General features: G+C 30.4%; 2 protein-coding genes across 2 annotated transcripts; one reads left to right on the top strand and one right to left on the bottom strand.

Annotated features, from left to right (window-relative positions):
- Positions 1-572: 572 nt before the first annotated feature.
- Positions 573-4,767, top strand: LOC105426949 (kelch-like protein 5). Its single transcript, XM_011638408.3, has 10 exons — positions 573-1,271; positions 1,619-1,780; positions 1,925-2,238; positions 2,510-2,605; positions 2,679-2,868; positions 3,026-3,250; positions 3,350-3,512; positions 3,666-3,878; positions 3,935-4,106; positions 4,193-4,767. The coding sequence occupies exons 1-10, from the start codon at positions 1,004-1,006 to the stop codon at positions 4,280-4,282; spliced, it is 1,893 nt and encodes a 630-aa protein (XP_011636710.2). The 5' UTR covers positions 573-1,003; the 3' UTR covers positions 4,283-4,767.
- A 150-nt stretch (positions 4,768-4,917) lies between these two features.
- On the bottom strand, positions 4,918-7,780 carry LOC105426948 (protein phosphatase methylesterase 1). Its single transcript, XM_011638407.3, has 8 exons — positions 7,283-7,780; positions 6,974-7,166; positions 6,799-6,908; positions 6,205-6,438; positions 5,922-5,987; positions 5,476-5,798; positions 5,262-5,394; positions 4,918-5,089 (listed from the first exon to the last, which is right to left on the bottom strand). The coding sequence occupies exons 1-8, from the start codon at positions 7,357-7,359 to the stop codon at positions 5,071-5,073; spliced, it is 1,155 nt and encodes a 384-aa protein (XP_011636709.2). The 5' UTR covers positions 7,360-7,780; the 3' UTR covers positions 4,918-5,070.
- Positions 7,781-14,563: the final 6,783 nt, after the last annotated feature.

Genomic DNA, 14,563 nt, shown 5'->3' with positions numbered 1-14,563 from the left:
TATAATTTAAAAAATATCTTTTAATTTTAAAACAAAAAATATTGTGCCATTAAATTATATATATATATATATAATTTAATGGCACATATATATATATATATATATATATATATATATTATATATATAACGATTATATTTATCAATATATATATATATATATATATATATATTAATAAATATAATTGTTTTTTATAATTATCATAATATAATAGATTGTAATAAGTCAATGAAATAACCTTGTAGTTAATATTAGTCACGCTTAAAATCTTTTCTGCTAGTGTGACTAAACCTGCAATCTAAAAAAGGAATTAGTTAGTCAGAAATGAATGTTCAAAGCTTCTAGTATTAAGTAGAAATGCAACTGAAAGTCGATATAATATTATGAATAATAAAATCCATATTTATATTTTAGTTTTCTTCCATATATTAAAATCAATAAATCTATAATTTCAAATCTTCAAGTAGCACATGCATAGATGCTGTATTTAATAAATAATAATCTCATTCCTAATGCATACTTCCTTTATTACAGTATCAAGTATACACACACACACACACACACACACACACACACACACACATATGCGCAAGTGGGATAATATACCTGTGGTATATTGCGTGTATGATGAAAGGAAAAAAATAGGAGGTAAAGAGAAAGAAGCGAATCGATGCAGTGCACACAACCGTAGCTTCATATACTTTCACTACCACTAGCTAGCAATTGCACACACTTGTCTCTTTGTTTATCCTCTGTATGACATACGCGCGGCGAACAACGAGCTGCTCGGTGCAAGTAACCGAGCGGCTGGCAGCGGGAACGACAGTCAGTTCAGTACCGAGTGCGCTGACCTGTAGGACGGATAACGATGGTCGTTGACCGCGGTTAAGCGCGATTCTTTGTTTACATCGGCGTGCATCCTAAAGAACAAAATCTCGTCCGGATCTTCGGACAAACCGAGGAAGTCGCCGACGTTCTTTCTGTGACAGACAACGCGGGCAAACATGTCGAGGATAGCAGGAAGCTCTCCTGCGACAGCCACGAACAAAGGCGAACAACAGCAGCAGCAGCAACAACAACAACTACAACAACAACAACAACAACAACAACAACAAGAATTCCCGTTGGGTTTGGATAAAGATGCCAGCGAGCATAGCATCTCTAGCATGATGTCGTGCGTGTCCATCTCGCCAAAGCACGCGGAGAGCAGCCTCCGAGTCATGGAGAGTTATCTCCACAAGCAACAGCTGACAGACGTCACGTTGATCGCGGGTAAGCGTCGAGGTCGGCCGCTTTGTTTTGATAATAACGCACTTGATATTATTAATTATTAATTGGGATTTAAGATAATTCAATTCGACAATAATGATTAATCAACATTAATTAATCAATTAATAAATAAAGGGAATTATTATCGAATTAGTTTTACGTATAATAAAAGTTTAGAAAATTATTTTTTATTATTATCAGAAACTTTTATTCCTAGATTATTTGTTGCTCAAAATTTTGTTTTTTTCTATAATAGAAGAAAGAATATATTCAATATACTTTTTGAACTTGAATTATGATTTAAGACATTATGTTTTACATTCTTTTTCAGTTTATACTTTTTTTTTTAGGAAATAAACGTGTCCCAGCTCATAGATTAGTACTCAGTGCTGGCTCTGAATATTTTGCCGCAATGTTTACGAGCTCTCTACGAGAGTCGGCACAAAATGAAATAGAATTAATGGATGTTGATGGAGATGCATTGTGGGCTTTGGTTCTTTACTGTTATACAGGTAATCCTATACCTGAGAAAATACATATTTGATTTAAGAAAATATTTCAAGGATATTATTATTACAATAAAACAACTATTTTCAAACTGTTCTTATTAATTTTTGAATAATTTTTAATAATGAATATTTTATATAAATTTTTAGGTTGCATAGAATTACAGGAGGATAGTGTGGAAACTCTTCTTGCAACAGCATGTTTATTACAACTGAATCCAGTTATTAAAGCATGCTGTCAATTTCTTATCAAGCAACTTCATCCAAGCAACTGTCTGGGTATACGAATGTTTGCTGACACACAAGGCTGTTTAGAATTGTTTGAACATGCACATGCATACACTACCAAACATTTCATGGAAGTTACAAAAAATCAAGAGTTCTTACTCCTATCTGCTGACGAAGTTGCAAAATTACTTGAATCTGAGGATCTTAATGTCCCTTCAGAAGAAACTATCTTTCACGTAAGACTAACTATACATATTATGTAAAATAAATTTTTATGATAATATTTATAAATAAATTTATTATATATAAGTCGAATTATTTGTTAAGCAAATAAATTTTAATGAAATATTGAAAAAAAATGTTATATGTAATTATAATTATTTTATACTATGTTTATTATATTCTTATATAACTACACATAATGTGTTGTGTGTTGTATGTAGGCGCGTGCATGCATATGCAAGCTGAATAAAATACAAAATAATAGAGTCATTATCATTGTTTTAGGCTCTAGTGACTTGGTTGGAACATGATCCAGAAAACCGGAGCAAAGATGCTAGTAAATTATTAGGTTTAGTCAAATTGCCATTGTTATCACCCGCGGTAAGTTCATTGACAGCTCGACTTTTTTACTCGATAGTATTTGTATATTAGATCAACTAATAAATCAAAACAGTTTATAGCTGACAATATTGAAAGTAACGAAATGTTCAAAGACCAAAGAATGGCACAGGAATTAGTAATGGAAGCATTGAAATATCATTTGCTGCCCGAACGAAGACCTTTGCTTCAATCAGGTAGAACAAAACCGAGAAAAGCCACTGTAGGTACATTGTTAACTGTTGGAGGAATGGATGCTAATAAAGGTAATATACAGATTGAATAATTTAATATCATTAAATATCATTAATTGCATACATTCGTGACGAACATAAAGAAAATACAATAATACAAAAAAATACATTTATCTCACATTATTTTAATTTTTTCATATGTAATTTTTTCATACGTAATAATTTGCAGGTGCCACATCTATAGATGCATTTTCACTACGTGATAATGCTTGGAAATCTTTAACTACTATGAGTAGCAGAAGATTGCAATTCGGCGCAGTAGTAGTTGATAAAAAATTAATTGTCGCAGGTGGTAGAGATGGTTTAAAGACTTTAAATACAGTAGAATGTTTCGATTTCTCCACTCGTACATGGAGCACTCTTCCACCTATGAACGTCCATCGTCATGGATTAGGTATGTATCAACGCGGAAAAATTTGCAAAATTAATGCATGGTTTATTTCTTATTATATAATGAAAACTTAGAAAATTTGTTACGATATACAAATTACAGGAGTGGCAGTCTTGGGTGGACCATTATATGCTGTTGGTGGTCATGATGGTTGGAGTTTTCTTGATGCAGTAGAGAGATGGGATCCAGCAACGCGTCAGTGGAGTTCGATATGTTCAATGTCTATACAAAGATCTACAGTCGGTGTGGCTGTATTAAATGATAAGTATGTTTCTACAAATAAATTATCAAATTTGTTATCATTTCATTTCCGATGCGTGTTTTTCAGAAATATATCTTTTTAATTTTTTGAATTTTATTATTTGATATAAAAAATTTTTTAAATAGTTTTGATGCAATTTTTTTAATTTAATTTTAGATTATATGCCGTTGGAGGAAGAGATATTAGTTCCTGCTTAAATACTGTGGAATGTTATGATCCACATACGAACAAATGGACACCATGCGCGCCTATGTCAAAAAGACGAGGTGGTGTAGGCGTAGGAGTGGTAAACGGTTGTCTTTATGCACTCGGTGGTCATGATGCTCCAGCTAGTAATCCTAATGCTAGCAGATTCGACTGTGTGGAAAGGTAAAATTGTTGTTACACATATCAAAAGTTTCATATAATGCATTATAATAATATAGGTATGATCCTAAAACTGATACATGGACTATGGTTGCACCAATGAGCGTGCCCAGAGATGCAGTTGGTGTGTGCGTATTAGGTGACAGACTTATGGCTGTGGGAGGATACGATGGTCAACAATATCTCACGTTGGTGGAAGCCTATGATCCACATCTCAACGAATGGGAACCTGTAAGTGTATAAACTATTTCTATAATGGGATATTGCAAAAGAATTGTATTTGCACATTTTTTAAATTTAAATGTATTTGTTTGAAGGTTGCTCCTCTTAAAGCTGGCCGTGCAGGACCCTGTGTTGTTGTTAAAAATTTAACTAATAACATCAGACCATTCTTTTTAAACGATTAGTTGGATTAGTTAATTGGACTTGTGCGATTTATATCTGTAATTACATTAGGAAAGGTTTCAGAAATATAACAGAATCTACTCTCGTGTGATATTGCATGCATATTAATCGCATTGTTATTTTTCTGAAACAATTTTAAAGTATTAAATTTTTCGTAGCATATAGTAATTTTTATACGATTTTTATATATTTTTGTTGAATCAAAGAAATTTCAATCGTTGTAAATCACCAAACATTTTTATCATTTATTTATCAATTTTGTATATATTTCGATTTTATATAAAATTTTCAATAACGATAATGTGTAGAAATTCGTGTTAATATCATGTTTGTAATTTAAAATATAAGCGTAACAAATTTTTAATAGGATATATACAATGTTTTCTCTAAATAAAAGTGACAATGCTTTTCATAAATATCTCTATTTTTCTGTGTAATAAATTATGTTTTTGCTAAAAATAAATATAAACCATATACTTAAAAGAAATTAGATATTAGAAATATAAATACTTCAAAATAAATACTGTAATCTTCACTGTAATCTTTACGTAAAATTTTATAATTTATGGTAATTTTATAAAATATAAACATTTAATAAACTTAAATCTCGATGAAAAAAATAATATACATAAGGAAATTTATTTTGCTCATTAAGGTAAATGTCTTTATTTACACATGTATATTTTGATATTTTATAGTAATAATTACTTGAAATTATTGTATTAACTAATTAAAAGAAAACTTCATTATATTTCATTATTCCATACTTTACAATTATTTAATTCTCTTCTTAACAAGCTGGAAAAGTCCTGAAACAATCATAAATTATATATTTTACAAAATTGATGAAACAAAAATCATAAAGAATATAAAAATTACATATCTTATCTCTTAAAAAAAATTTCTAAATCTCTAAAAAAAATTTTTTTACGAAAATTACAATATCGATAAAAATATAAAAGAGAATATACTTTAGCTTACCGTGGAAAATCCGATGCTGGCTCTGCAAATTTGTTTCTGACCATAAATGTAGCAATAGCTTCCGCTACTTTATCTGGGACATCTTCGTGAACAGCGTGTCCACAAGCAGGTAATACTTGCATTTGGAATTTACCTATTTTCATAGAGAGAGAGAGAAAGAAATATTTTATTAGAAAATTGTCGCTAAAATTATCGTCAGCGTTAAAAATCGTACCTTGCATTTGTCCTACAGTGAGTTCGCGATCTAATCTATCGACTCCTGCTAATAACAACATTTTTGGTACAGGAATATTCAAAAATGCTGTGGATAATCCTTTAAACCATCCAAACCAATGCTGTTCTGTTTTTGCCAAATCTATTCTCCAAACATACTTTCTATTAGCAGTGGCAGCAGAAGACGCGGGTGGTGGCATACTGGATGATTCTTCTTCTTGAATAATATCATCTCGCGGTATAATTGGTTCTGGATTAGATTCACACTTGTATTGGGTTGACAATGAATCAATATCATGAGTTGCTAATTTGCTAGTTTCAATGCTGAAATGGCATATGTATTGTAATTCAATTTATTTTAATATCAACAGGAAAATATAAAAGCTTATAATTATTATTATTAATTATTATTATTATTATTATTAATATTATTAAGAACTCACTAACTTCTTTATCTGTCCAGGAACCGAAACTTTTGCTGACTGTACATTCCGAATTTGTCCGCTACGAACGCTGAAAAAATAAATCTTTTAATTCTAACTTAAAACTTTATTTTGTATGTAATACATATAAATGTAATAAAAGCATCTGAAGAACTGAATTATGATAGAATTAAATTTGTAATATATTTTCAATATTATTCAAACAATAAAATTAGATTATTGGACATACATACATACAAATATATAATACAATAATTAACATATTAAAAACATAAAAAAATACTAACCACCACTCTATAGCTTGAGATATAGTACTAAAACTAGATGGCCGGGATCTCAAAAAACTTTGCATAGAGGCTAATGCATCCATTGCTGTACCCTCTACTACATCTATAACGCCTAATCCATATAAATTTGGAATTAGTGAAGCTGCTTTTACTGCTACCGCACCACCCATACTGTGACCAACAAGAATTATTGGAGTATCATGTGCAATTATATCTACAACAGCTGCAACATCCCTAAATAAAAAGCAAGTGATTTATTATTTAACAAAGATGTCTTATAAAATTTTACATTATATAAATTATATAGATAATGGTAGACTTATAAACATATAGACAATAGACATATAGACAATAGTATACTTAAGAATATAAAATAAAATTTTTATAAGCTGTATATATATATATATATATAAAATACATATATATATATATACCCATGTATATAATATATACACATACTCACATATGTATATATAAGTATTTCACAGAATTTTTCACAAACTTATACATATTCATTCTTATTCTACTGATAATTAAAACATATAGATTTAAAATACATAATAAAAAAATATAAATATAAAATTTTTCACTCACGATGCTAAAGTATCTGCAGACAAATCTTCGTCATCTGTAGTATGAGTATCCCCATGACCTCTAAGATCAATAGCCATGATTCTACATAATACCATTGTCATAATTGATTTCTGAAAATTCATAATGTCAATTTTTTTCTCTACAAGTATTACTGGTATTCATATACAATACTCACTGTAAGTTCAGCCCATGTTAAACCACTATAACCACCACCATGTAATAAAACCAATAGTGGCCCTTCAGTGCCTTTGATATAAATGTGGAAAGTATTCTGTCCTATGATCACATCCTTGGAATGATCAAAATATGGATACCACTGTATCGGTTCATAATCTCTCTTTCGCTGGGTTCCCTTTGATTTACTAAATCTTTGAAAAAAGAAAAGAAAATGTTTCTGTTTCTGTTAATTTCACAGAATTTATTTCAGCCTACTAATTTATATCTCGTTTTCATGTTAATTTTTCGGAAGATTCTTTGTACGAACCTGGAATTCAATGCCGAAAAATTGACGGCTGACGGTGGTAATCTGGATTTTAAAATTGACTTTTGAAGAGCAGACATGTTAATGTATTACAGAAAGAGGGAGAGACGTGATAACACCGTGTCCGGAATATTCTTCGGACTCGTGCTTTCGGTTGCAATCATATATGCAGAAAAAATACTTTGCAATGGACGATTGTGGGATTATGAAATCGGCAAGAGACGTAAGAAACAAATATGTCATTAACCGAACTACGAGCTAAGAACCGAACTAAGAAAAACGTCGATTGCAAGGATTCACATCAACGTCATAGAATGCGTACACTTAAATTTTTCTCTATTCTTTCCTTTTTTTCTATTTCTCCTAAATCTTGTAGATTATTGTTAATTCTCCAACCTCTAACACATCGATTCTTATGCAAACAGCAGGGACCGAACTCTTTCGAATTATCTTAAACGTCAATGCGCCCTAACTTCTCCAATCCAAGCAAAAATTACAATAGTACTTTTCTCGATGAGTTTTGGAACGTAGAGAAACTCGTATTATTGAGACAATCTGAAACTCATCGAAAAAAGATATAATTCATGATAATTCACGGTCGTGTATGAACGGCAAATTATTTTTGAAATATATAAAACATATTTTTAAACATATTTTTGAAATATATAAAATAATTTATTATATGCTTGGAAGCTCGAATTAAAGGCTCGGCATTCATAGTCGATTCTTTTAAGTCCCGGTCTACAATAGATAATTTAAGCCTTAAGCTATAAGAAATTGACCAATCATAATCGATTATTCTCCTATTTTTCGACTATGTTTGTCCATTTCTTATGGTTTAAGGCTTAAATCACTTATTGTAGAGGACTAATGTGGCTCTGTGGTCGAAGTATTAATAGTCGAATCTTATGTTTAAGACTGTTTTAAATATTGTCTTAAGAAATTATCAATCAATTACAAAGCCATATGAGCATCTTAAGACATTACTTAAAATGGTTTAGAATTTGGGTTAGACGACAATTTTTCCGAAAAATGGAGGGAGTAATGTTGGTACCAACGAAATCCTCTAAGCGAAATAATTTTAGTTTCTATGAATTAGTAGCACTGTTCAAGTAGTAATCTGTTGATTTGCACATTTTTGATATATGCGCGGGCAGAGAGAACCAGAGAGAAGCCTGAGAACGGACATGTCCGCGATTTAGCTGTAATCTAATTTTGAAGCGTCTCTATGTCCATAAAAACATGAATATGGAACTACGTAACCATGTCCATGATCCTGTAGGTAATGTCCACGATTGCATGGTTCTCATTCGTACTATGTCCACGATTTTGTAGTTTTAGTCCGTGCTATATGCAGGAGTGACAATTAGTTAGATAAAGAAAGACGATCAACTCTATCCGTTCTTGTCTCACAAAATCATGAACATTTGAAACGTAACGATTACAGCATTTAATGCTGAGTTATCAAAAGTTGTAAAGCCTGATATTAGTTAGATATTATTCGTACGAACAGGTAGCAGCGCGTATCGCTCCTCGCATTTCCTCATATGCATTCATACCTTCGTATATGCCTCATATGCTTTCGTTTCCTCATTGTTAAATGATACCAAACGTTACCGTATCATATGAATATAATAGTAAATGCTTATCAATGATTGATTCTATGAACGATTGAACTATTCATAAACGTATCGAAACAATAACTTTTTAATAAGTATATGTGCATATGTCGCGCGACTTATTTCTTTGGAATTTATGACTTTTTGTAAATGATAACCCCTCTGATGGGTACGGCCTTGACGTGGCGGAGGGGCTGAGTATTCCGAGGGGTTTCGTATTCCAAAGACGAAGAAGCCAACAGTACCCATTACACCATTTATTAATAATTTAACAATATTACAAATAATATCTAACTTACACGAAATACTATAATTTTTAATAATCGAACATTAAATAATGTATATAGATATTTCATTAGAGAGTATCGTTTCGCGATATGCTTGTGAATCGCGCGCGCGCATGTGTGTGTGTGTGTGTGTGTGTGTGTGTGTGTGTGTGTGTAGTATATATGTATGAAATTCAGAATTTTTTTAGTAATGTATATTATAAACATAAATGAATGTTTGCAAACATTAACAAATTATATAATAAACGTGCCGATTTGATCCTAATCATGTTTAATCTATCCATCTATATAATTAATAACTTGGCTTTACATAAGTTAAAGCAAAATTTAATATGACGTGAGATTCAATAAATGTTTTGTCTGGCGGAATATAAATTGATAATTATAAATTATTAATTTATTTTTGTTTAAAATACTTTATTTTGTATTGAAATCTTTGAAAGTTTATTTTTAATTTAAATTCTAATTTAATACAAGTATTGTTAATATATTTTTTTATTTACATATATTTTTTATTTATTAAATTTATTATTACTGATATTATTATATTTGATGAATTATGTAGATACAATATCTAGTATTTAGAATTTATATCAATTAACGTTATATAACGAATTATAACAATTTACGTAATATTGGCATGTTGATTATGCGAGAAATTTATTTTGTCGCTCGAATCTCACGTCATTCATTTTTTATGTCGTTCTTACCTGATTCATACACTGAGAAAAAGATTTCTTTAGATTTAATAGTTCTATTTGTTTGAATTTGTTTAACTTAAACAACATAATTTTAAAATTCAGTTAGTCGAATTAAGAATTTTTTTGTTTTGCTAGAATATACTACGTTGTTTATATAGAAAAAAGACCATTATTTAAAGGAAATAAAATTTATTTTTGAACTAAATAATACTTTGTTTGGCTAAATTAAATATTGTTTTAATGAAAGAAAGAGATTTTTTAATATTGTTAAAGCATAAATAAAGAGCGTTATTGTTTTTTCAAACAATTTATTAAATAAATATTTTATTTTAAATAAAACTATTTATTATTTGAAAAATCGAACAATTGAGTTTGTTAAATTAATAATATATTTAAATGTTAAAGAATATATTTTTTTATAATATATAATATATAATATATTAATTATATAGATTACAATCGTTTTTATATTTTTCTATTTTTATTATTGCAATATTTTTATTATTGAATTAAAAAAAATTTTTTTGTCATATGTAATCGAGTTTCTTTATTTTAAATCGAAGACTAATCATCGTATTATAAAAAATGCGGTATTATTATATTAGTTTCAAAAATTTTATATTTTATTAATGTTGAATGGCTCTCGCGATTCCCTTCACATGATTGTATGACTGTCGAGCGCGTGTCGATCAAAGAATCTGCCGGCATAATTAGCCGGTAATTGAAGGAGTATACCTCTTTTCTTATTTCTGGCTATATGTGGCCAGAAGTTCTGGCTATGTGGCTAAATTGACGATGGAGCAACGTGGCCAGGAGCAACAAAAGATAGGTCCATCTGGCCTGAAGAACCGCAAAAAGTTACTCAATATATATATATATATATATATATATATATATATATATATATATAATAACCAAAATAAATAAAAATGAGTAAGTAGTTAATAAGATTTTATACGTGCGATTGCACGTAATTAGGGAGGAATGATAAATGTTCTCTATGTCTGCACTATAGAAAATACTATAGATAGTATTATAATACTGTAGCTCTATGTATATAAATTCGGGTGGGTAAGAATTTGGGTGGGAAAGAATTAAATAAGGAAATATTATAGTTTAAAAATTAATAAGTCTATGATGAATTTATTTAATTTTATTTAAATAAATTTATCATAGAATTATATTTATTATTATATTTTTTATATAATTATATTATATAATTATATTTAAATGTAATTATAAAAAATTAATAAATGTTAATTAAAAATAATATTTAGGTAGGTAGAGATATAAAATCTTCAATCGAGTGTAGGGATATTAAAAAATTCGGGTAGGTAGGGTAATAGTTCAAGAATTTATTTAATTTAATAATTCAAAAATTTGTTAATCTGTTCAAACTATTAATTATAAAAAGAACATGTAATAAAAAGAAAATGTAATAAATAACATTCGGTTAGTATTTTAAACGCTTAATAATTTTCTTTTCTGAATTTAACTTCGTGACATGTATATATATATATATAAAAATCTATCTATTATATTCTGTTCTTTAAATATATCTCGGTTTATTGTATTGATTTCTTTAATTGTAAATAATGCATTAAAAATATATAACTTGTAACTTTGGATTGTATTATTTGGTATCAAAATTGTTAATTGTATATAATTAATAAATATTAAAATAAATTAAAACATGCGTGCAAAAAAAGAGGAATGGAGGGGATAATGTTGGCCAATTAAAATTGGTGATGGAAGGCTTTCACAAATTCAGATTTTATTCGATAAATATTCCGCCTGAACAATAACAATTTTTGTTACCGAACAATACAAATTGTATTATTTATTGTATTATGATATATTATGTTGTATTATGATGTATTATATTATTGTATTGTGTTATGACATTTCTTTCTTTCATATTAAACTTTTGTATTTTTATTGTATTTTTATTGAATATTATTGAATTATGTATTATATTGTAATAATTTTTTTTATATTGTATAAAAAATAATAAATATAAGAAAATTTAAAATATGCATATAAAGAAAAGAGGACCGCCAAGAAGTGAAATTGGCGGGAGTGGTGGAGGCCTTTACAAATTGATTAGTTTCTAAAAACGCAAGAGAAATTATAGCATAAAAGTTTGCTATAACTAACGAAATTTGTTAAAATTGTGATAAATAATCAATACGACATATTTCTGATTGTGAGACAAGGATGGAAATTGATCGTCTCTCTTTATCTAACTGTCACTCCTGCATATAGCACGGAACAAAACGTGGACGAATGAGAACTACGCAATTATAGACATTACCTACAGAATCATGGACATTAGTTCAATGTTTTTATGGATATAGAAGCGCTTCAAAATAAAGTTACAGGGTTACAGGTAAATCATGTACATGTCCACTCTCGGACTTCTTTCTGCATGTACATAATAATAAATTCTGCATGTACGTAATAAGTATTATTCGATTATTCGATCTGATATTATATATCAGAATGTAAATATAAAATACATTATAGTATTTTATTAAAATAAAATTAAAGATAAATTAAAGATAAATAAGTGAAAATATAATAAGTGAAAACAACAACATAAAGTGAATAAAGTGAAAAACAATATAAATATTACATTGTATGTAATATTTATCATTGTTTTTCACCTTATTCACTTTATGTTGTCATTTATTATGTTTTTACTTATTTGTTTTTATTTAATTTTTTTTATTTTTTTATTTTAATAAAATACTATATTTTATATTTACATTCTGTAAGAATTAGACGACCGTAAGCGGTCATGAAAGAGATTCGGAATATAAACAGCTAACAGAGAGGAGCCGTCGTGGTCGTGCAGACTAAGTGTCGGATTGGTAGACAAGGGATCCCAAGTTCAAATCCAGTCGGTCTCCGTTAATTTTTTCCGAATCTAATAGATATCTTTCAATCCTAATATATAATATTTATTACGTACATTCCCGCGCATATGTCAAAAAGGATAACCAAACCAACAAATTACTACGTAAGCAGTGCTACTAATCCAAAGAAACTAAAATTATTTTGTTTAAAGAATTTCGTTGATACCAACATTATCCCCTCCATTTTTCGAGAAATTGTCTAACCAGAATTTGATCAATCCAAACAAAGTTCACTAAACTTAAGATTGGTTTTCTTTTTTTTAATTGGTTAAATTCCAATCTAATCTCAATTTTAATCTCGTCTGACACCGGCTTAAGACAGTCTTAATTACAAAGGCTATTCTATAATAAGTTATAAGTAACAAATTATAAGTAAAGCCAGCGGCACATGATGCTTTTTTCTTGCTGGTTTGTTAGTGTCGGTCCACAATAAGTATTTAATCTTTAAGCCGTAAGAAATTGACTAATCATAGTCGAGTATTCTTTTCATATTCGATTATAATTGGTCAATTTCTTACTTCTTAAAGCTTAAATCATCTATTGTGGACCGACATTTAGCTGGATTCGCGTGCTTGTCTTCGATTGGTATATTTTAGATCCAAAAGAATATACCAATCAGAGACAAGAGCTCAACTAGCACGCAATGCAGCTAACAAATCAGCAAGAAAAAAAGCATCGTGTGCCGCTGGCTTTAGAAACTAAGAATTGACCAATCATAGATTGAATATAATAAGAATACTCGACTACGATTGATCAATTCTTATTTTGTGACTTATGATGTATTACTTATGATTTATTGAAGAATGATACTAAAGCCAGCGACACACAATGCTTTTGTTTCTGCTGGTTTGCTAGCTGCTTTTTTTTCTGCTGGATTCGCGTATTTGCTGAGCTCTTATCTTCGATTGGTATATTTTTTTAGATCTAAAAGAATATACCAATCAAAGATAAGAGCTCAGCAAGCACGCAAATTCAGCTAGCAAACCAGCAGGAAAAAAAGCATCGTGTGCTACTGGCTTAAGATTCGACTATAAATATCAGTCTAAGGACAATCATCAACTCCGATTAGGGCCTCTTTCACCAATCTTTGGTCTTCGACGCCGCCTTGGCGCTTCCCGCTAGGTAACCCCGGGCGCGTCTTCGACGCCGCCCTAGCGTTTTCCGCGCGGTCTAGCGCTTTCCGCATAACCTCGGGTGCGTCTTCGATGCCGCCCTAGCGTTTTCCGCGGGGGATCTAGCGCGTCCTGTTTCGCGGAATGTCGCGGTTTGTTACGTCGCCTAGGCGTGTCTGTTTTCATAATGTCGCGATTTGACGCGTCGTCGAGGTGATTCGCGTTTGAGCGTTTTCCGCGGGGTCTAACGCGTCCTGTTTCGCGGAATGTCGCGGTTTGTTACGTCGCCTTAAGCGTATTTCATGTCTAGGTGTCTATGAGAATATAGCGCGTGCCGCTTATCCTGTTTTAGAACGTTGCGGTTTGACGCGTCGTCGAGGTGATTCTTTTGAGCGATACTTGTCGCCGTGTGTTTACGATGACGAGAATCGTTAAAGTAGCGAATCGGTGTCAGACACCGGCTATGTAAGACACGAATGATCAATGACGATGAGATGTGTTGGTGCCATTCGCTGGATGACCTAACATCTTCTCCATTGCGAAATGTGACGGCGTATCCATCGGTCAATGTGACGGAGTACGTCGTGAGAGGACAATACACACCGATTTCCAATCAATTAAAGAGGCGCTGTTGTCGATTTCCGCAT

This window comes from Pogonomyrmex barbatus, unplaced genomic scaffold, assembly GCF_055798465.1.
Source record: "Pogonomyrmex barbatus isolate J1 unplaced genomic scaffold, ASM5579846v1 scaffold20, whole genome shotgun sequence".
NCBI classification, from domain to species: domain Eukaryota; kingdom Metazoa; phylum Arthropoda; class Insecta; order Hymenoptera; family Formicidae; genus Pogonomyrmex; species Pogonomyrmex barbatus.
Note: the sequence above shows the minus strand (reverse complement) of the source record. Positions and strands in the feature narration are given on the sequence as shown.

What these genes read in the sequence shown, in the direction of transcription:
- LOC105426949 (XM_011638408.3), top strand. Translation starts at nt 1,004, where the DNA reads ATGTCGAGGATAGCAGGAAGCTCTCCTGCGACAGCCACGAACAAAGGC. An exon ending in AGGAATGGATGCTAATAAAG is followed by an intron (nt 2,869 to 3,025) that starts GTAATATACAGA and finishes AATAATTTGCAG; the next exon opens with GTGCCACATCTATAGATGCA. An exon ending in CGTCCATCGTCATGGATTAG is followed by an intron (nt 3,251 to 3,349) that starts GTATGTATCAAC and finishes TACAAATTACAG; the next exon opens with GAGTGGCAGTCTTGGGTGGA.
- LOC105426948 (XM_011638407.3), bottom strand. Translation starts at nt 7,359, where the DNA reads ATGTCTGCTCTTCAAAAGTCAATTTTAAAATCCAGATTACCACCGTCA. An exon ending in TAACATGGGCTGAACTTACA is followed by an intron (nt 6,909 to 6,973) that starts GTGAGTATTGTA and finishes ATGAATTTTCAG; the next exon opens with AAATCAATTATGACAATGGT. An exon ending in GTTCCTGGACAGATAAAGAA is followed by an intron (nt 5,799 to 5,921) that starts GTTAGTGAGTTC and finishes ATGCCATTTCAG; the next exon opens with CATTGAAACTAGCAAATTAG.